Genomic DNA, 24,083 nt, shown 5'->3' with positions numbered 1-24,083 from the left:
AATATTATGCAAGAATAAAAGCCGTTCTTGGCAGGTTCCTGAATGGAATTCATCTGTTTAAATATGCATTTTTTGATTACTGTCTAACCTTCTGCAACCTTTAATGTCTATCTTTGCCATTGAAGATTAATCCACCAGTCTATCAGATAAAATAATAATCCAAGTGGATCTGCATTACTTCACCTCACCTATTGAACCAGATGAGACTATATGTTTACTATTTGTAGATAGATATGTCACAATAAATCACCATCCAGTAGGAAAGAAAACCTAGTATAATGTAATACTATGTTTGCAAAATATATGGATTGTCAAATATATTTTATGAATATCCAGAATTTCCCAGACCTACAAAAGGAGAATCTCAAAGAAAATTAACAAAAAGGAATAGCACTATAGTTTCCCTTGATTTATCCATTTGTCCATCCATCCAACCAATAATTTTTAAAGTTCTATTTGTTATCCTATTTATTAATTATGCTGTGCAGAAGATTGGGTATTCGTGAGAAAGATAAGATAGGTGTAATTTTGTTTACCTTTTGTTAAGTATCCGTTTCTATCTATGTATTTCTATAACTATCTCTATCTGGATTATACCTGTATGTAGATACAGATAGATACAGGTGTAGATATCGACATATATCTCCATAGACCATTATTGCCCAGAAGAAAATACAGTTCTGTAAAAAATAAATAATTTTTGATAATGCTATGTATTTTAGAGTGCATATTTGTTGAAAGCATTTAATAAAACTCTTCATAAACTATGCAGAAAATAAATCTGTTTAAAATTTTTGCAGCTCTGTGTTTATTAAGCACTTTTCACCGGGGAATCCTTTTTCATGAAACAAGATGTAACAGAAAACGTGATCTGTGAGGCATGTGGAAAACGCTGTGGCAGAATAGACTGTTAAATCAGTGTATTTTTCTCATGCTGGCAGTGATTTGAAACCAACTTGGAAACAAATGGGAAATGCATGCTCTCTTTTTCATCACTTTCTTCAGTATACAATTATGAGTGATACTTAACGATACTTCATGTTGAAAAGGCAGAGATGTAGAGAGATTTTAAATATACCTGAAAAAATACATTTGAGAAGAGATTTTTAACCTCTACTTTGTCCGTTGTAGGTGATTTGAGTTACATTCTGTGACACTGTGATAGTGTGACATCAGCTCAATGCATGTCTCCTGTTACTGAATTGTGTCCCTCAACATTCATTAATGTAGAAGTCTTAATTCCCAGTGCCTCAGAATATGACTGTATTTGGAGAGAGAATCTTTCAAGAGGTGCTTAAAACAAAGTAAGGTCATATTTGTGGGCCCTGATCCTATGTGACCAATGTCCTTAAACAAAGAGATGAGGACACAGTTGACATAGATTGGGGAATGACCATGGAGGACACAGTTAGAAGGCAGCCATCTGCAAGCCAAAGAGAGATGCCTTAGAAGGAACCAACCCTGTCAACACCTTGATTTGGACTTCTATCTCCCAAAACTGTGAGAAGATAAATCTCTGTTGTTTAAGCCACCCAGTCTATAGTATTTTGTTATGACAGCCCTGGAAAACCAATATACCTACTAAGCATTTTCTTTAGGTCATATGGTCCAATGGGGTCCTCAAACCCAATAGAAGGTAACAATGTGGTGCTGCACTCCCTCTTCACCAGTAAAAATAATCTTAAAGCCCCCTTCTTCTTCCACAGAAGCTGTTGGTGAAACCCATCTTCCTTTCAGTTTTATAGAGTACTTCATGGTCTGTGGTTTCCAAATTAATATGGGATCGTTATCAAAATTAGTTAAGGATTTTTCTCTGATTAACTCTTCAGTTAATCACATTTAATAAAAAAAAGAAATAATCCTTTGCATATTCAGAAGAGTTAGATAAATACTCATTGTTCCTTTCATAAATATAAATTAATAACTCTGGGCATGGAATAATAGCCTTTCTGGTTATATGATCATAAATGTGTAATGTGTAAATTAAAGTTTTAGTGTAATGTTCTATTAATAGAAAATATCTGCTAGAAAATAGAAAATATCAGCAGGTATTTGAAGTCTCAAATACATAGATTAAAAAACTTTAGTTTAAAAAGTGTTGACACGACTTGATATTTATTCTCCTCCTTGCCTAACAGAAATGGATTTATCTCTGTTGTGTACATTAAATATTCCAACAAAGTTTGTCATCTTTAAGACGTTTGCCTAGAATGCTACTCTGTCGCTTGATCCTATCCCTTCTTGCTCCTACTATTCAGAGAGCCCTTTTTAAAACCTTAAATGCCACTGAAGTCAGCAGGTAATGAATCATGTATTACTAATGCCCAAATGCCTGCTTGGAGGCTCATCCATTCAACCTGTGCCCTCTAATGTCTGAACAGAATGCCTCTTGGAATAAAACACCTCAATCCTTAGGCTGCTTCTCAAAAAGAAAATTATTTATGAATCAGAAAGTTTCACATACACTTGTGAACATCAATATTCTTTAATGGCTATAGAAATCGTAGCTCATGTTTTAATAAAACTGTGTGATTTATAACAATGCTGAAGACTCATGGTTTCACTTCCATAATTTATCACTTACAAATTTTAGTACAACTTTAATGCACCACACACACAGAGATGGAAATAATCCTTGGTAAGGAATTACTCTCTAAGATGTATGCAGGTGTGTGCTCCTGTATGTGTTTATCTTTGTCAGAGAGGATTTGGAGGGCAACTTACCTGATTTTGTACTTTTGTGTGGCAGAGACATGAGTATTGTATTATAATAAGATCTACTCCAAATCCTTCTGTCCCTCTATGACAGTGCCTGGAGGAATTTTTAACTGAGCTTTTTTTTTTTTTTTAAGATTTTATTTATTTGTCAGAGAGAAAGAACAAGCAGGGGAGCAGCAGGTAGTGGGAGAGGGAGAAGCAGAGTCCCCGCTGAGCAGGGAGCCCGATGTGGGACTGGATCCCAGGACCCTGGGATCATGACCCAAGCTGAAGGCAGACGCTTAACCAACTGAGCCACCCAGGTGCCCCTTAACTGAGCTTTTAAGAAAGGCATGGTTTAAATTGGACCCTGCTTTGGAATGAGACTTATCTTCATTTCATTGTATAATTAGGTAATTGTGTGTGTGTGTGTGTGTGTGTGTACATATCCATTTACATATATGTTCTGCTTTAAATTTCAGTTTCTCTTTATTTCAGGCAAAGCTTCTAGATTTTCTTTAATGAGGCATCCTCCTTTTTTTTTCAAAACGTCAGAGACATGTTGATCTTTTCCCACATCCATGCTGTTCTTGTCCCTCCTTTCTTAACATTTTTGCTCTCTGCTTTTGAATTTTCTCATACAGTCTTGAACTTGATTCTTGAAGGAAACATTCTGAAACACCCACAAAATTTCCAGCATCATTTACTTCTCAGGAAATATTCTCTTTTTCTCTAATTTATATGTTCTTTGTGTTTCATGTATGTATTGTCTCCCTCAAGGCAGTGATACATATATTTTTTACATCCTGCCTTGGGAATAAATTTCTCATCAGACTCTATGTTGAAAACATAATTCCCAAGAAGAAACTGCCACTTTGAAACTTAATGACCATATTCCTGGGGGTATTTAGGGATCTAACTTTCCTTCACTACATGAGGTCAGTTCTGTAGACTATACATGCTATATTCATTTTGAGTTGGATTGTCCTAGACAAATATTTAACTCAAGCCATTTTTGTGCTGGAGAACTTTTCCAACCTTCATTAAGTTTGTATAAATCACTATCTATCTATACTACTTAATTTCTCAAAAATTGAAATATAAATAAATAAAAACTAAAACAGTGTACATTTTAAATGTTTAAAATGGTTTGTGAGATTAAAATTTCTAGTTTACAGAGATCAGTTTCTATATGTCCCAAGAGTCTTTAAATGTTCATCATATTCTATGACCCAGTAACTCCATTTCTAAGATTTTTCAGAGACAGCAATACTTGTTGAATAGAGGTTTATCCTAGTTCTTTTTATATACACACAAATTGGAATATTGTATTCCTTATATACAATATTTATTTGTGGGAATTTTTAACAAGTTATATATTCATATAATGGTATTTTTACATCTACCATATTTTTTGCTGTCAAATGTTTTTATAACCTGAGAAAACTATCACTTTATAATGTAAAACAAAGGAGTAATATTAAAAATTATTTGTCTGACATGGTCTAAGCTATGCAAAATTTACATAGCAGATAAGCAAAGTAAATATTGAACGTTGGCTATTAGTGAGGGTGTTAAATATATAATTTTATGTTTATTCTTATTAATATACACATTATAAAATGTATATGTTTACAAAATTGGCATCTCTTACATTGGTAACCAGAAAAAAATGGGTTTTTGATTCTGCTGTAAAAATAACTTTTTTAAAAAAGTAAAAAAATTTAAAAAAATTTTAAAAAATCATCATCATGTAGTGTGAACTGTAGTTTAAATTCTCTAACAACTAGATAGTTCATAAATGGCTTTTCAAATATAGCATGAAACAGTCATTATGGGTGATTGGAGTCTAGAAAGCAATGATGGAGATTCTTAAAAGGATATAAGCTAAAAGTCTTACACACACAAAAAAAGCTGAAAGACTTTTTCAAGATTATGTAATTTCATTTTATTTACATATTTGAAGGCATCTGGGTCTGAATGTGGACTGAAAAAGAAAAGATCAAATAAAGCAAATATACAAGGCTTGTGGTAAAGCCATTCAGAAATGTGGAAAGCTGTGCCATTTATTCATCAAATATTTATTAATCACGTCTTTATGTGCTGGCACAGCTAGATATAAAAAGTAAAGATAATTCTGGGGCCCCTGGGTGACTCAGTAGGTTAAGCGTCTGCCCTCAGTTCAGGTCATCATCTCAGAGTCCTGGGATCGAGCCCCACGTCGGGCTCCCTGCTCAGTGGGGAGTTTGCTTCTCCCTCCGCCTCTCCCCCTGCTTGTGCTCTCTTGTAGTCTCTCTCTCTCTGTCAAACAAATAAATTTTAAAAATCTAAAAAAAAAAAAGAGGATAATTCAAGAATAGATTATCCATACCCAAATAATTAAAAGTGGAAGTTCAATAAGAAGTAAACTCTCCCTCCTCCTCCTTTATTTTTAAATATTTTATTTATTTATTTGACGGAGAGAGGGAACACAGGCAGGGGGAGTAGGAGAGGGAGAGGCAGGCTTCCTGCTGAGCAGAGAGCCTGAGGCAGGGCTCGATTCCAGGACTCTGGGATCATGACCTGAGTCGAAGGCAGACGCCTAACTGACTGAGCCACCCAGGCACTCCTCCCTCCTTCTCTTTAAGCTGAAGTAACCATTATGCTCTTCAGAGCCTTTTCTCTTAACGTTGTCTTTTTCGTCTCCGGGACATCATGGCCTGTGGAATGGGAGTAGTGGAGTTGATGTTGAGAGGCAAGTTGGTTGGGCTTTTCTTTGTGTGGACTTGGTCTTGTAAATAAATATTCACATGAAGCCAGACTTAAGCCCTTTTTCCTATAGAATAGTTGTTTTCTGCAGGTTTTCACTGTAGTACATTCACATATCAATCTAGTCCCATGGAGGATGTGATCAGAATCTCTATACTTTAAAATGCTTAAAAGGGGTAATGGCAAATATATTTGCCAGCAGTGAGGTGTGGTGATATTTCATTCTTCACTTCATAGCAAATCAGAGACTTAGGAAAATCTCTTCTTAACCAAAAGCACATGGGGGGGTGGGGGGGAGACAACAAATATATTTGAATACTTTGTGTAATTATTTTTTAACATTTAGCAAAAATTAATGATGATTTGAGAAAGACTGCTTAAAACCTTATGAGTCAAAGGGGGGGGGAATCGGAGGGGGAGACGAACCATGAGAGACGATGGACTCTGAGAAACAAATTGAGGGTTCTAGAGGGGAGGGGGGGGGGGGGGGATGGGTTAGCCTGGTGATGGGTATTAAAGAGGGCACGTTCTGCATTGAGCAGAATGCTCAATGTGTTATACACAAACAATGTGTTTGTGTTATACACAATGAATCATGGAACACTACATCAAAAACTAATGATGTAATGTATGGTGATTAACATAACAATAAAAAAACAAAACAAAACCTTATGAGTTGAGCCTAATAGAGACAGACAGTAGACAGTGTGCTAAACCTACTACTGAAACAAAATTGGTAACATTCTCAAGTTAGAACACAATTACAGGGTGGATCTCACTATCCCAATCTGAACCTTCCAGAGCCTCCTCTCTTCCTGCAAGTCTGTGTTTAGATCTGAGCTTCTTATTATATAACATTGTTTTGATGAACAACTCACAGTGACAGACATCAGTGTTCTTTCTTTAATAAATGATGATCTTATTAATTACATATGTATGTTACAGTGTAAGCATATCCAGAGTATTTAGCATTCTTTTGTAAAAGGAAGAATGTGTTACCTATTAAAATGTAAGAGCACATGAAAGTGCTTGAGACTTGAGAAAGTATTTATTGTCTCTAAAATACAAAATGAAAAGAAAAATGAATAATCAAAATTAAATGTTTAATAATTCTAAACATGTCAACTTCATTAATTTTTAAATTTTATATTTATAAAATTAATTAAGGGGCAGCTGGGTGGCTCAGCCAGTTAAGCATCTTTGGCTCAAATTATGATCTCAGGGTCCTGGGATCAAACCCCACTCCCCCCATGTGGGGTTCCCTGCTCAGCTGGGAGTCTGCTTCTCTCTCTCCCTACCTCTGCCTCCCCCACTTGTGCTTGCTCTCTTTCTCTCTCTCTCTCAAATAAATAGATAAAAATCTTTAAAATAAATAAATTAAATTACAAGAAGTGTGTGGTTTTTGATTTGGCAAGAATTCTCACTTTGCCCAATGCTTTCAGATAAATCAATGCCAATTTTAAATTAAATGAGTTAATTGTTGGCAAAAGAAAATTAACTTGCACAATTATAAAAAACATTTTCAAAGACTTTATATCTAAAATACTATCTTTAATGTATGCTGCTGGTTAGTAAAAGTAAAATATCTTGGACTTCTGGAAAGCACTGAAATGTTACTAGTATCTTTCCATCAATTCTCACTCTATGTAATTTTCTCTGAGTAATGTCAAGAACCTGGAATGTTGAATATACAGTAGCCTTGTGTAAACTTGTCACTGATATATTGTTTATTGGTAAGGAAGAGATGCTACTTGAACATAATAGAAATTGTTCTGAATTAGGAGTACCAGTTTTGCCACCAAATACTATGATTTGAAATGAGGTAACAAATTCTCTAAGCCAATAGATGTTATAAAGAAACTAATACCTCAATGTCTGATTTAATGAGTATGATCAATAAATGTTAACTGTCCTCCCTCAGCTCTTATGCCCACAGTATGTATTTAGAAATGCCCAGCAGTTTCCATGAAGGAGATAGGCAGTGCAGGGAGGGGAGGGACCCTCTACTACTGATTTTTAAGTGTGGGATTAAAAAGGCAAAAGGTATGGAAGGGATTATAATGGAAATCAACAAGCAATCTCCTGCCCCACTTCTTCTCATCCCATCCCTGGGTCACAGAGCTAATCATTTTTAAGTCTTGCTGTTTTTCCCCATCTGGTGATTAGCTCATTTGTGAAATAGCTATTTATCAACTTCAAATATTACCTTTAGATTCTCTGCTTTGATAAATGAGAAGAGATTTCACTTTCCTCCCACTTTCCAAAATAATTACATGGCTATTCTTAGTTTTCCACTGATTACAATTTAAAAAGCAAAAACATTAGTTAAAAAAACAAAAACAAAAAACATTTAACCATCTGTTTCCAATTCCATAGGTATCTTTTGCCTCCTCTTTTGTAAAACGAGGACTTAGCATTCACATGGTTCCCTCTATGTGTCTTCACTTCACCTCCCTATTTCGGGTGGCTATCGTGAAACTATTCATTGCGAAAGTTGTTAACACATAAGTTATATTGAATAACCATTGTTAGGTCTTCTGTAAATTCTTTATAAGGTGACTCAATTTGTATATCAAAAGTTTTTACAGTATCATGATGATGTAAATATTGTTCACTCAAATTGATAATTTATGCTAGAATTATATCTGTAAAAATAACATTTCTTCTATCTCAATGGAGAATATTACTAGCATCACTTTTAATTAGCAATAATCGTGCCTTGGATAAACCTCATTGGCTACGATACTGCCACTGCGCAAAGCTACTAGCATCACTTTTAGATGTATTCTACCATTTCACATCCCAGCTGCCTTTATTATGACTCTGATAACTTTTTACAAGTTGTGGATTAGAAACTATTTTGTCAAATCGCACTCTCCCTGTAGCTGTCCATCAGCTTTGCTCCATCTTTAGATGCACTACACAGGTAGTTTCAGCAGTGTGCTTCCAAGTTTTTCTTGAGTGGAGTGCCTCTTTTGTGACTCTCATGTCTTTTTCTTAATTTCCTTTCATTTTGTTGCAGCCCATTCTCATGGTGGCATGGAATGCAAAAATCTCTGAGTTCTTGTATATCTGAAAATGCCTTTATTATGTCTATTTTCTTAATAATAATAGATATGAGATGCTAGATTAAAATTCATTGTCCTTAGAATTTTGAAGACTTGCTTCAAGTTCTTCCAAAATCCATTATTGCTAATGATTTTTGGAATACTGATTCTTTGCCTTTGATAGTAATCTTTTGTTTGCTTTTTGTTTGATTGTTTATTTTTGTTTTCTTCCTGAAAGCTCTTATAATCTTTTTATATTTCATATTTTAAACTTTAAAGATGTCTTAGTGTGTGTATATGTGTATGTTTAATTCATTAAATTAAGAGCTCAGTGGTCCCCCTTTCTCTGAAAACCTCTCTTCCTGCTATAGAAAGTATTTTCTATATTTTAAGATGATTTTTGTCAATTTCAAATTCTTCTTTCTCTCTTAATAATTTCTGTAAGTTGAATGTTGAGCTAATCCTCCATGTCTCCTACTGTTTCTTTTATGTTCTTCCTCGCTCATCTCCCTCTATTGTTTTTATTTTACATTCTAGAAATTTTTATTGGTTTTATCTCCACCCATTCTATTACATATTTTGTCTTGCCAAATATGTGATTATGTGTGTGTGTGTACACAAGTATAAATACATGCATAACTTTTCCAAGACCTCTTTCCTTTTCACTTGTTTGCTTTATAATAATACCTGCTCTAATTAATAATTTGGCAATAATTACTAATAATTAATAATCTGACACAATTGAAGAACCTTGCATTGAAATTTAGCTTTTTTTATTCAAATTTAGTTTAAAGCCATATTTATTACATTATGATTTATTATTCTGTTATTTATTTCTGACTACAAATACAAAGAGGTCAATGAGTACCAAGCACTGTTTTAGTTCACTATTGGCTATAAAATTTAGAGCAGTCATTTAACTTCTATGTCCCAGTTTCCATAGCTATAAAATAGCCATAATAATCCTTAACCTAATCTTCCAGGCTTGATATTAAAATCAAATGTAAAGCCTCATTAAAGGCATTTCATGCGGTGTAAGTGCAAGATATTATCTCTAGAGAAAGAATCCATGCAGTAGAACTGTTGGAAAATATGAAGAAAAGACATTAATTGACTTCTGGAAAAGAACAGTAGTAAATCACTGATGACTTGTAGACACTTCAAGGGTGAGATCTGACTGGTTATGTTCCAATTGGAACCTGTCTGCAACAAAAATTTGGTAGCCAGTGAAGTAGAAATGTCATCCTATAAATAAAGCTATGTTTCTATATTGTTTAAGCTAGGCATTTCTTTTTTGTGTGTGTGACAAGGACAGTTTGACTCATGATATATAAAAAATAATGGCACCATTGCAGCCTCCCTAAAAAAATAGGAAGAAAAAGAATAGGCAAGTATTACTGAATAATCTCCATTTAGGGCTCTTGTTAACTACTGCAAAATGTGTGGTAGCATAAACTGTAGCTTATTGTTCAGTAAGATCTCTGTGATGTTTTTATTTGGCATTAAAAATTGGACCTGAGGGTACATGATTCCTTTAAAGTCGAGAGTTGTATTTATATAGGTTTTGTGTTATTGTCTTCTAAAAATGTGTTCTGCTAACATCATATATCTTTGCAATGATGATCATCTCACATCACTGCCAACATAACTTACTGAAATGAAAATGTATAAGCTTTGAATGAAGCAATGCTTGACATGTTTGTCCTAGGTTCTTGTTCTTGCTGTTTTTATTACTGGTTTGCAATAAGGATTAAAACCTTGGACTCTGAATTCCATGTTTTTTGAATTCATAACTTGGCTCTGCCACTTACCTGTCTGACCTCAGGCAAATTAGTTCTACAGCTCTCAATGCCTCAATTTCTTATCACTTAAATGGGTAAAATACTAGTTTAATCTTCATAAAGTTTCTATAAGAATTAAACATGTTAATATATGTAATTATAACAGTAGGTATGCATTGCTAGCTGTTAGTATCAGTATTATTATAATTATTACTGTAGGATTCTTAATTCCTAAAATATTTAATTACAGTAAAGGCATAACCTCATATTGAAACTTAAACTAAGGTGTGTGTGACACACAATAAATATATGTAATGTTCATATTTAGATAACTTTTTTAAAAAATCTGTACTAACACTATGTTAATGATATAATAAATGCTATATTTACTACTGCAAGAAAAGAAAATATGTGCCAATCTGTTCAACAGACTTAATCATTCTTCAGCAGATATTCTCTCGGATAAAATTTTGCTTTTTGCTGGGTGTAGTTTTGGAGAAAAAAACATAAGATGGATAAAGGAAATAAGGAACTAAAATTCATTTTTAAATGTTCATTTGCTTAAAGTAGGTAATGCATTAACATGCCTTAACTCTTAAAAGAATAAAAAAAACATGCTTTAACTCTTAAAAGTATAAATGTACATATATTGATATCTCTGGGCAATTTATATCCCCCCAACCCAATTCTCATTACAGAGGTGACAATGTTTCAATCTCTTATGTGTATTTCCAAAGATATTTTAAGGATATATAAACAAATGCATTTTTCCTTCCTTTTTACCAGTGCAAGCATAGTTAACACATTCTTTCCTCCTTATCTTTTTTCCACCAAAAATCTATATTGTGTGTTGAAGTCTATATCAGTACATAATAAACTTCTAAACTTTATTAATGACTTATGCAGGCTTCATTGGATAGATGTACCTGACTAATCTCACCAGGCCACAGCTGAGGGACAGTTTTGTTGTGAACGTACTTGCTGTTATAAAAGTGCTGAATAAATAATATTTGTACAATTTAAATTAGTTGGTATATATATATAGTATACTGCATGATCATTTTTAAGAAAAGGAATTGCTATAAGGTTAATGCATGCCAATTAATTTTTAAAGAAATTTTAGTTTTAAATTTATTTTTGAAAGTTAATATAGGTATATAGCATACAACTCAAAGGAAAAAATGAATGGTAAAAATAAGACTATCTCATACTACTTTCATATTCACCCAGTTCCTCAAACTGGAGATAATTAGTCTCATCTGCTTTATGTATATTCTTCCAGAGATACATGATGCATATATGTGCATGTAGAAGAATTTCTCTTTCTCAGGTGGGCTTTTGTCTTCTATAGCATAACAGTTTATAGCTTCAGAAGATTCTTGCCTAGACGTTTGTATAAACATAGATACCAGGCTAGAGTGTAAATATTCATATTAGGAGCACACTATGTATATTGCCTTATCACTCAGTCTCAGCCTTTGATCTTATCAGAAAAAGTGATGTTTTCTGGGACTTTCACTATAGTTTATTATTTTCCCTGGATGAAAGAATAGTGATGAATTCTGTACATGGCTCTGTCCTTGACCAAGGATTTGCAAACCTACTACCGTCTGCCTCTACACTTGGGACACAGTATGCATTCTAGGATTCCTCTTTACTATCTTCCGAAAAATTACTTTCACTTCTCTCTTAAATCTTTTATTTCCTGTGCCTCAGCCATTCTCTTAGTTCTCTCTCTGTTGTATCACATCCTTCAGTAGCTTCCTAAAGAAACGTTATGGGGGTGGTTAGTTTTTAATCCTCTATATTAAAACACCCCTTTAGCTTATTCTCTCACCTAATTTTTCAGATATAGAATTCTTAGTTTAAAATATGAAGCAATTTTTCAATTTTCTTTTTGATTGCCCATGTTCCTAATGAAAAAAATATGTCCTGATTCCTTATTCTTTGTATATGATAACTTTTGTTACTCTCCCTCATGGCAACTTATGGGATCTTCTTTTATGCCTCTACTGTTCTAAAATATCAGAATGCCTTGCTGCTATGGATCAGCCACCCTATTGGGTACTTGGAAAGTCCTAGTAATTGATTTTGATTCCCTCTAATACTAGGAAATGATCTTAAATTGCATTGCATTATATTATACTATATTACACATGTTATGTATAATACATATAGCGATATAATGTATATAGTTTATAATGTAACATTTGTAAATCAGCATGTAAGTTATTTTTTTTAACAACATGAACAAGAATACTATCAAAGAGTGCTTGTCAGTTCAGGAAATTGCATATATGCTACATACAGAGGAATTAGCCCCCTAGTATTGATGCTCTCTAAACAATGGAAATAAGTATTTCTTATATTTTCAAAATATTTTGGCAACAAATGACTAAATTTGACATGCCACATTTTAGCATTAATCTCTCACATACATACACACACACAGATACATATATATAATATATTCTACTATTCTTTATTGTGGAGACTATTCTAGCGAATATAATTATTGGTAGGTAACCATAGTTTTTTAAAAGAGGAATTAATTTAAGTTCCAAATGTCAAAGTTTGCTAACACCTTATTCTTAAAACAGAAATTTATATTATTTTCTTAAATATTTTATAAGATAGCTTTTCCTTTTCTATGCTTAAGAAAATATATAGGTTTATTTTTTATTTTTCTTAAAGATTTTATTTATTTATTCATGAGAGAGAGAGAGAGAGGCACAGGGAGAAGCAGGCTCCCAAGGAGCAGGGAGCCCAATGCGGGACTCGATCCCAGGACCCTGGGATCATGACCTGAGCTGAAGGCAGACGCTTAACCATCTGAGCCACCCAGGCGCCCAAGAAAATATATAGGTTTAAAGCAAATAGAGACAGCATGTATTTATAATTGATAATTCCTATGTGGATTTAATATACAAATGCAGATTTATAAAATCATAACAGTAATAGCTATTGCCGATAATAAATATGTAAGTATTCATTTTGGATTTTCAAACCTTTATTTCCCCAGATCACCTTCTTACCATAACAAAAGTGTTCAGTGCACAAATAGTATGACTGAATGTATGTGATATTAACAATAAGAACATTCCATCAAGTGCTATATTACACTGAGGAGTAGAAATAGAATTCTACTAATAGTTTCCCTTATTGAACAAAATGTTCAATGTTATCATTATATTACATCTAGTTATATTTGAAACATATATTTATTTTCATTTTAAGAAGCTGAAACACTTAAAATTGCATTACATATTTTTTATTATTGGAATAATTTGAGAACTAGCATTGGCATTATGCTAAGTTATTATTAAAGATTTGTGTTGTTTCTCTTTGTTTTCAGCATGCAGTGACCTGGAATTCAGGGAAGTGGCAAACAGATTGCGAGACTGGTTCAAGGCCCTTCATGAAAGTGGAAGCCAAAACAAGAAGACAAAAGCACTACTGAGGCCCGAGAGAAGCAGTAAGATTTCTAAATTTCATATGTGACCTTGTCTTTGATATGGGACTTTATTTCCAATGAATCATTTAAATCAAAGCACATATTTAAAAAAGTATTCTTTGCTTAGGTGCTGAACAAAAATCAGAACATTGTGACTACTTCCAAACACACTCATAGTATTTTGCAAGGAAATAAAACATTGTGACAACTCTGATTGGTAAAAAAAGAAATATCCCCTCAGAGACAACATTAACTTGCAGTTGGAAAGTGTAGGAATATTTTTCAGTGTTTTGATAGCAGTGGGAAAGAATAAAACAACACAGGAAATAAAGGTAAGATTAGTAGAGTACTTGAGATTTTTACAGACACAATTAAGCTCCCATGCCCCCTCCCCCCAGGTTATCTTTTTCATGATGGCTTTGCAGATATTTCTACTTTGATTCAGCAAAGCCAGGAGACAAAAAAGATGCTTTCAATGACATAGTGCAAATCAAATTCATAAAAAAAGAAGAAAATAAGAGTCATTTGAAGATTATATGATTCTTTTATCATCTGTATAATTTCCTGAGTGTTTTCTAATTCCTTAGAAGTAGAAAATGGCAATGGAAGTAAAGCACTTGTTATGAAAATTTTATGAACTTTTTATTTTATGTTTTTCATGTATGAAAATATTTATTACACATTTAATACATGTATAAGAAAGATATTGAAATATGAGCTTAATTTGGGGAACTTTCAAAGATTGAAGTATTTGCTCTAAAATACAAGAAGAGGTGGTAGAGCAGTAATAAGAAGCAGCATCTTGTAGTTGACAAAGTCCCAAGTGTGTGCCCTTCTTTGCTCATTGAGACACGACCCATTCACTCTACCTTGCAATCCTCAATTACCACTTTCTAACAAAATCACTTCATAGATGGGCACAGTAATCCATAATCTATATTTCCCAAAACACATCATTTCTTTTACTTCTCATCAAGGGAATTTCCACAATCCCAACCTTTTGTATTTATGAATCTTATATATGGTCTTAAATAATTTAATAATTCTTTTTTAATTGAACTAATTCAGCTATCACTGATAGACACAATAGTTATCTTTGAATGTGTGATGACTATGTATATATGTTTCTTCTTATGAACTTCAGAAAGAAATTATAGTACTGTCCCTACCCTTCAGGAGTGTTTCTGAGGTTTGTCTTTGGAATAATTGATGACATTTTTGGCAGATGTTAAATTTTTTGATGCCTTGAGTATAATTAAAATGAATAATCTTACTTAATAGACACAATAGCGTATATTTGTCCCTGTATTCATAAAGCAAACATATCTGGGGTGGGCAAAAGTTTGTTCCAGACCCTTACATATGATCTTTTAAAATTCATATCTACACCCATCCTACCAATTCCCATATTTGAATATTTTTATTTCTTGGTCTCAAATTTCTTCTTTGAACTTGAATTTAGACTAGTGATTTCTCCCATATTTGGAGAGCTTGTAGAACACTGAGCACAGTGCCTGGTTAATTGTACACATTCATAAATATCATTTCCCTTTCTGGGTTCTTCTTTCAAGAAATGAGGCACTCTTAATATAGTAGGTTATTTACAAGAAACCTTAAGTAGTTGAATATCTTTGGAAAGTAAATGAAAAACTGGGCATAGGATTATTTATACTACTTGAAATGGTCAGAGGCCAACTAGAAGTACATTTCCAAAAGGAAATAATCCATTAGAACAGGTAAGACAAGTCACCTCAAGATAAGTGGCTGATTCCCTCAATTCCTCAGATCTGTGTATCATCTGAGTTTTATTTATTTATTTATTTACTTTTATTTGAGAGAGAGAGAATGAGAGAGAGAGAGAGAGGGATGGAACATGAAGGGGGGAGGATGAGGGGGAGAAGCAGACTCCCTGCTGAGCAGGGAGCCCGATGCGGGACTCGATCCCGGGACTCCAGGATCATGACCTGAGCCGAAGGCAGTCACTTAACCAACTGAGCCACCCAGGAGCCCCCTGAGTGAGTTCTTTCCTGACTCCATCATATTTAATTTGTGAATCAACCCACAATATTATATTCCCTGATTTCTTTCTATTTTTATTTTTCCTTCATAGCATTTCTCACTATCTACTATAGTAATAATCTACTTGTTTATTTGGATTATTGTCTCTCTCTCTCTCTCTCTCTCACACACACACACACACACACACACACACACACACACACACTAAATAACTGTGAACTTAATGAAAGCCGAAATCTCTATATATATCACTGTATTATTGGAGTACAGAATAGTTTGGCACATAGTACTCTTAAATAAAAATGAGTGGTATTACTGAATGGAATAAACAAAGAAGCAATCAAAATACTGCATTATCTGGATATACCACAATTTAATCAATCATTTTTCTCCTAAGAGTGATTGTTTATTATTTCCATTATTTTCTCCATGACAACCAATTCTGCAATTGATGGTTATGCTTTTATTTCTAAGAAAGATTCCAAGAAGTGGAAGTGATGGGTCAAAACGCATGCATTTCAAATGATAAATGATAATAGATGTGTCGGGCTGCTTTGCAAAAATCTTAAGGTATTTTTAATTTCTAACAGCAAAACATGAGAGTTAACTTTTGTCCTCATTCTTGGCAGCAAAAATATTACCATTCCTTGGGCGCCTGGGTGGCTCAGTTGGTTAAGCGACTGCCTTCGGCTCAGGTCATGATCCCGGACTCCCGGGATCGAGTCCCGCATCGGGCTCCCTGCTCGGCGGGGAGCCTGCTTCTCCCTGTCACCCTACCCCCTCTCATGTTCTCTCTCTCTCTCATTCTCACTCTCTCACATAAATAAATCTTTAAAAAAAAAATATTACCATACCTTTTAACCTTTCCATTCTGATGAGCATGCTATTATAATTCATTGTTATTCTAATTTTCATTCCCTTTATTAGCAGTGAATTTGAACACAAAGATACTAGTGGGGGGAACTTTTATACAGCAAAACAAAATAAAACGGCTCTTTCAGCTTGGCTACTTTAATAAAATACTAGAGACTAGGTAGATTAAACAATAGACGTTTCTCAAATTATGGAGGCTGGGAAGTCCTACTCATGGCGCTGGCAGATTGGATTCCTGGCGAAGACTATTTTCCTGCTTGTAGACAGACATCTTTTTCCATGGCAGAGTCAGAGAGAGATCTCTCTGGGGTCTCTTCTTATTTAGGCACCAATCCCCTCATGTAGGCTCTACCTTCATGACCTAACTACTTCCTTTTTCAAACGCCATCAAATTGGGGGATAGGACTTCATCATAAGAACTTTGGGAGGATACAATTCAGTACATAGCACAAAACGAAACAGCACACACACACACACACACACACACACACAAACACACACAAAACCACTAGTTATATCAACTTATATGTTCAATTCTAAGAAAGGTATATTGATGTCTTCCATTATAATTGTATTTAATAGTTTCTAATAGTATTTTGAGGAGTTTTTGCTATATGTTTGCTATTCTATTTTTTAGAATGTATAGATTTATTTCTGTTCTCACCATTAATAAATTATGCTCCTTATCAATTTATTTTATGACATTATATTCTATTTACTTCTTTTGTCCACATATTTCACCTAATCTCATAGTAATATTATCACTCCTACATTTAATTTTATTACATTTGCCTAATATACTTGCTAACACTTTATTACCAATTATTCTTTATTATTTAGACCTAAATGTCTTTCTTGTAAGTATCCATAGTTGAGCTTTCAGTTTTCAATATGACAGTGAGAAAACTTTGATTTTTTATAATCAAGTTATAATATTAAAGTCAACATAAAGCACAGAAAAATATTCTGATAAAACACAAAATGTTTGCCATTTAAGAGATTACCCAGGAGACAAAGAAAACCTTATTTTCAAAATTTCTAATTAAGAACAGACCAATAATCCAAGAAAATTTTGTCATCTTAAAAGAGAGACAAAACAAATTTTAGTTTTGCATCTATGTAATATTTGATATTAATTAAAAAATAATCTTATATCATATACCTTTCAAATATTAGTGTGCATTGACCATGACAATATTTTGGGGGATCCTTTTATAATTTTTGTATTTATGTAGATTTTGTTATGCTTTTTTGTAACAATGAGTCATTTTATTTTAGGATAAAACTATGTTTTTAACAAAGACATATCTTACATATCTTGCATATCAAGTTCCTTGTACCATTATTTTTTCTAGTAGAGTATTACTTATATAGATATTACAATTTTAAATTACAGTAATTTTTATTTTACATAGAAAACTATGAGGTAGATATTTTTAAACTCTTCTGCATTAGCATTGTACAGTAATTTTTGAGGAATGTCCATACTGTTTCCACAGTGATGGTAGCAATTTACATTCTTACCAACAGTGTACAAGAGTTCGTTTTGTCTACATCCTCACCAACACTTGTTTCTTGTCTTTTTTTATTTTACCTTACTTACAGGTGTGAGGTGATATCTCATTGTGGTTTTGATTTTCATTTTCTTGATGATGAGTGATGTTGAACATCTTTCATGTGTCTATGGCCATCTGCATGTCTTCTTTGGAAAAAAGAAGACATGTCCTTTGCCCATTTGTTAATCAGGCTGCTTGTTTTATTTGGTGTTGAGTGTATAAGTTCTTTCTATATTTTGGATATTAGCCCCCTACCAGATATGTCATTTGCAAATATCTTCTATTCAACAGAGATCTTCTATCTCTTTGTTGATGATTTCCTTTGCTGTGCAAAAGCTTTTTATTTTGATGTAGTCTCAATAGTTTATTTTTGCCTTTGTTTTCCATGCCTTAGGAGACCTATCTAGAAAATGTCGCTAGGCCAGTATCAGAGAAATTACCACCTATGTTGTCTTATAGGATTTTCAGTTTTCATGTCTTTAATCCATTTTGAGTTTTGTATCTGATGCTAAAAGGTGATCCAGTTTCATTCTGTTGCATGTAGTTGTAGTTTTCCCAGCACTATTTATTTAAGAAATGGTCTTTTTAAAACATTAAATTTATTAGGAGGCTATTTTTTTATTTCTAGAAATTTGAGTATAATATGTAATTTATATAAGCACTTATTTCTAAGCCAATCACAATAGAAATTTCTTTTTTTAAAAGATTTTATTTATTTATTTGACAGAGAGAAACACAGCGGGAAAGGGAACACAAGCAGGGGGAGTGGGAGAGAGAGAAGCAAGCTTCCCGTGAAGCAGGGAGCCCGATGCAGAGCTCTATCCCAGGACCCTGGGATCATGACTTGAGCCAAAGGCAGATGCTTAATGACTGAGCCACCCAGGTGCCCCAACAATAGAAATCTCTCAAGAGATTTTATAATCTAATTTGGTAATAACATCTGAAGATAGGGGAAAACACACACACACATACATCCATGCACACTCATGCATACACATGCACATGTGTAGAGTTTAAAGTTTTGGCATTTTAGTCTTGAGTCATGTACAAGCATAGAAATATAAAACTCACTGTTTTATGTCAAAGAACTGTCTCTCATCCTTGCCTCACATTTACATTTTTATAAAGATTATGTTTATGGAGGATGGGATAAGTTGTGGTTATATAGTTAAAAATAAGAACTGATGCTCTACCAATATTTAGAGAGGATACCTTAACATTGTTTTCATTCCGATGTTCAGTCTTATGGAAACTGTGGATTAAATTTTGCTTGAGGGACTGAGGAGAGTCCAGTTGTCCTTTTGGGCATTTCCAAAGCCCATCTCAGAAGACAAAATGTCCAGCCTGTTTCCAATTAATTCTTTTGGCTTCAGATGGTTGCTCTTGTAGTCTCTGGATCCCTTGAAAGCTCTTGATGGGGCAGAGTCCTAAAGTTTGACTGGTAGCAGGAGGTTGAGGGGCAGGACTAAGAAGAGAAAAGCCTCCATGAATACCAGGGTGAAGACCATGGGATCCAAGGGATGTTAACACTCCAAGTCTCAGCACTATTAAAAAAAAAAAGAAAAGCCAAATAAATGCAAATCTGGACTAGGTGAAGAAAGACTTTGGCATGAGAGAAAAGAAAGAAAAAAGGGGTAAGGGTGTTGAATGAAAACAGATGAAAAGATTTTAGGGAGCTGGAAGGAAGGTTTAAAGTGATAAAACAAAACAAAACAACAAAAGGTGGAGGAAGAACAAGAATTGATGACAAGGCAGAGTTCTTAGATGCACCAGTGTAAGGAGATCCCAAGTTTTGCAAAACTTCATTGTAGTGTCAAATTATCCTTAAATAAATTTTGCCATTTGTAGAGATATTGGAAGGAAATAATGCTAATAAGAGTCCTACACAACAGAAAGAGTCAGGAATTAAATCCCCACTCAAGAAAAGCCAAGAAGACTTAGGTCTAGGAAGATTCTCACTCAAACAAAAACAACAGGGAAAAGCACTGCCTAACAGAATCAGTGTAACTTCTTATAGTACTATAACAGACAAATATCCCACGGCTCTGGGTTAGGAATTGTGACTTACCATGGTTCCCTAGCCAGGAAGGACACAAAGTGTTTGAGAAGCCTCCATGAATACCTGAAGACAGTGGGATCCAAGGGGTATTCAGCACTTCAAGCCACAGCACCATAAAATGTCAAATAAATACAAATCCAGATTAAGTAAAGAAAGACTATTCAAAAAGACTATTGGGGTATGGAAAATGCTTCAACCTCAAGATTTGCAAACATGTCAAATCAAACAAAAAAAGTCTTTTTTTAGGGTTTTATTTAAATTCAAGTTAGTGAACATATAGTATATTATTGGTTTCAGGGGTGGAATTTAGTGATTCATCAATTACATATAACACCCAGCGCTCATTACAAGTGTCTTCCTTAATACCCATCACCCAATTTTCCCAATTCCATTTGTTGACGAGACTGTCTTTTTTTCCATTGGATATTCTTTCCTGCTTTGTCAAAGATTAGTTGACCATGGAGTTGAGGGGCCATTTCTGGGTTCTCTATTCTGTTCTATTGATCTATGTATCTGTTTTTGTGCCAGTACCATATTATTTTGATGGTTACAGCTTGAAGTATGGAATTGTGATGCCCCTAGCTTTGGTTTTCTGTTTCAACATTACTTTAGCTATTCAGGGTTTTTTGTTGTTGTTGTTGTTTCATACAAATGTTAGAATTGTTTGTTCCAGGCTGTGAAAAATGCTGGTGTTATTTTGGGATAATGATTGCATTGAATGTGCAGATAGCTTTGGGTAGGATATACATTTTAACAATATTTGTTCCTCCAATCCATGAGCATGGAATGTTTTTCAATTTATTTATCTCTTTCTCAATTTCTTTCATAAGTGTTCTATAGTTGTCAGAGTACACCTGTTTGGTTAGGTTTACTCTTAGGTATCTTACGGTTATAGGAACAATTGTAAATGGGATTGATTCCTTGGTTTCTCTTTCTGCTGCTTCATTATTGGTGTACAGAAATGCAACAGATTTCTGTGCGTTGATTTTATAGTCTCAGACTTTACTGAATTCTTGTATCAGTTCTGGCAAGTTTTTGGTGGAGTCTTTCAGGTTTTGTACATAGAGTATCATGTCATCAAAAGAAAACTGGAGTAACCATATTTCTATCAGACACTAGATTTTAAACCAAAGACTGTAATAAGAGATGAAGAAGGACACTGTGTCATAATAAAAGGATCTATCCAACAAGAAGATCTAAAAATTGTAAATATTTATGCCCCTAACTTGGGAGTAGCCAAATATATAAATCAATTAATAAGAAACTTAAAGAAATTCATTGATAATAATACAATAATAGTAGGGGAATTTAATACCCCATTCACAGCAATGGGCAGATCATCTAAGTAGAAGATCAACAAGGAAACAAGGGCTTTGAATGACACACTGGATCAGATGGACTTCACAGATATATTCAGAGCATTTCATCCCAAAGCAGCAGAATACACATTCTTTTGAGTGCACATGGAACATTCTCCAGAATAGATCACATACTGGGTCATAAATCAAGCCTCTAATGGTACCGGATTAAGATCATACCATGTATATTTTCAGACCACAACACTATGAAACTTGAAATCAACCATAAGAAAAAATTTGGAAAGATCACAAATACATGGAGGTTAAAGAACATCCTACTAAAGAATGAATGGGTTAACCAGGAAATTAAAGAAAAGTTAAAAAAAATACATGGAAGCAAGTGAAAATGAAAACACTACATTCCAAAACCTTTGGGATGCAGCAAAGGCAGGCCTAAGAGGGCAATATATAGCAATACAGGTCTTCCTCAAGAAACAAGAGAAGTCTCAAACACACAACCTAATCTTACACCTGGAAAAATAACAGCAAATAAATCCTAAGTCTGGCAAGAGAAGGGAAATAACAAAGATTAGAGCAGAAATAAATGATATAGAAATAAAAAAAAATAGAACACATCAATGAAACTAGAAGCTGGTTCTTTGAAAGAATTAACAAAATTGATAAACCCCTGGCCGGACTTATCAAAAAGAAAAAGAAGGGACCCAAATAAATAAAATCATGAATGAAAAAGGAGAAATCACAACATCACAGAAATACAAACAATTATAATAGAATATTATGAGCAATTATATGCCAACAAATTAGGCAATCTGGAAGAAATGGGTAAATTCCTAGAAACATATAAACTAAAAAAGTGAAGCAGGGAGAAATAGAAAATCTGAACAGACTCATAACCAGAAAAGAAATAGAATCAGTATTCAAAAATCTCCCAACAAACGAGAGTCCAGGGCTGGATGGCTTCCTTATGAAATTCTACCAAACATTTTTGATAAGTCCGGCCAGGGGTTTATCCCACATTGGGCTCCCTGCTCAGCAGGGAGTCTGATTCTCCCCTGACCCTCTTCCCTCTTGTGCTCTCTATCTCTCATTCTCTCTCTCTCTCAAATAAATAAATAAAATCTTTAGAAAAAAAGATAAAAATAGAGCTACCCCATGATTCAGCAACTGCACTACTAGAAATTTCTCCAAAGTATACAAAAATAGTGATTCAAAAGGGCCCATGCACCCCAATATTTATAGCAGCAATGTCCACAATAGCCAAACTATGGAAAGAGCCCAGATGTCCATCAACAGATGAATAGATAAAGAAGATGTGGTATATACATGCACACACACACACACACACACACACACACACACACAATGGAATACTACTAAGCCATTAAAAATGAAATCTTGCCATTTGCAACAATGTGGATGGAACTAGAGGATATTATGCTAAGTGAAATAATCAATCAGAGAAAGATAAATACTATATGATTTCACTAATATGTGGAATTTAAGAAACAAAACAGATGATCATAAGGGAAGATAAAGACAGATAAAATAAGATAAAAACAGAGAAGGAGGCAAACCATGAGACTCTTAACTGTAGGGAACAAACCGAAGGTTGCTGGAGGGGAGGGAGGTGGGGTGATGGGGTAATTAGGTGATGGGCATTAAGGAGAGCATTTGATGTAATAAGCACTGGGTGTTACATGCAACTAATGAATCCCTAAATTCTACCCCTGAAAAGTGATAATACACTATATGTTAACTAAATTGAATTTAAAAAAATAAAAATAAAATAAAATAAAATAAAGCATTAATATACATTCTTCTGAAACTGTTCCAAAAAAATAGAAATAGAAAGAACACTTCAAAACTCATTTATGAGGCTAGTGTTACCTTGATCCCAAAACCAAAGATCCCACTAAGAAGAATTACAGACCAACATCTCTGATGAACATGGATACAAAAATTCTCAACAAGATACTACCTAATCGAATCCAACAGTGTATTAAAAGGATTATTCACCACGAACAAGTGGGATTTATTCCTTGGCTGCAGGGGTGGTTTAATATCTGCAGATCAATCGATGTGATATACCACATTAATAAATGAAAGGATAAGAACCATATAATCCTCTCAATAGACACAGAACAAGCATTTGACAAAGTATAGCATCCTTTCTTGATAAAAACCCTCAAGAAAGTAGGGATAGAAGGAACATACCTCAACATCATAAAGTCCACATATGCAAACCCACAGCTAATATCATCCTCAATGGGGAAAAACTGAGAGCTTTTCCCCTAAGGTCAGGAACATGACAGGGATGTCCACTGTCATCACTGTTGTTTGACATAGTACTAGAAATCCTACCCTCACAATCAAACAAAAAGAAATAAAAGTCATCCAAATTGGCAAGGAAGAAGTCAAACTTTCACTCTGCAGAAAAATATTTCTTTTACAGGAAGGAGTAAGCAGGGCCAGCAATACTTTTGTAGATGAGGAGGCTAAATGTGTGAGGTATGCAGGTAGCAAAATTTGG

The 24,083-nt window shown here is 34.0% G+C and overlaps 1 protein-coding gene and 1 pseudogene across 2 annotated transcripts in view; one reads left to right on the top strand and one right to left on the bottom strand.

Annotated features, from left to right (window-relative positions):
- SPOCK3 (SPARC (osteonectin), cwcv and kazal like domains proteoglycan 3) overlaps positions 1 to 24,083 on the top strand; it is a 466,791-nt gene that overhangs the window by 400,967 nt on the left and 41,741 nt on the right. For both annotated transcript variants that reach the window (XM_073892466.1, XM_025874422.2), the window contains exon 7: positions 13,629 to 13,748. In XM_073892466.1, coding sequence (XP_073748567.1) covers positions 13,629 to 13,748 — 120 coding nt within the window. The remainder of the gene's footprint in view (positions 1 to 13,628; positions 13,749 to 24,083) is intronic.
- Positions 8,080 to 8,208, bottom strand: LOC112826269 (U4 spliceosomal RNA; annotated as a pseudogene).

This window comes from Callorhinus ursinus, unplaced genomic scaffold (assembly GCF_003265705.2).
Source record: "Callorhinus ursinus isolate GAN/ISIS: 27379988/994484 unplaced genomic scaffold, GSC_fseal_2.0 scaffold4, whole genome shotgun sequence".
Taxonomy (NCBI): Eukaryota; Metazoa; Chordata; class Mammalia; order Carnivora; family Otariidae; genus Callorhinus; species Callorhinus ursinus.
Note: the sequence above shows the minus strand (reverse complement) of the source record. Positions and strands in the feature narration are given on the sequence as shown.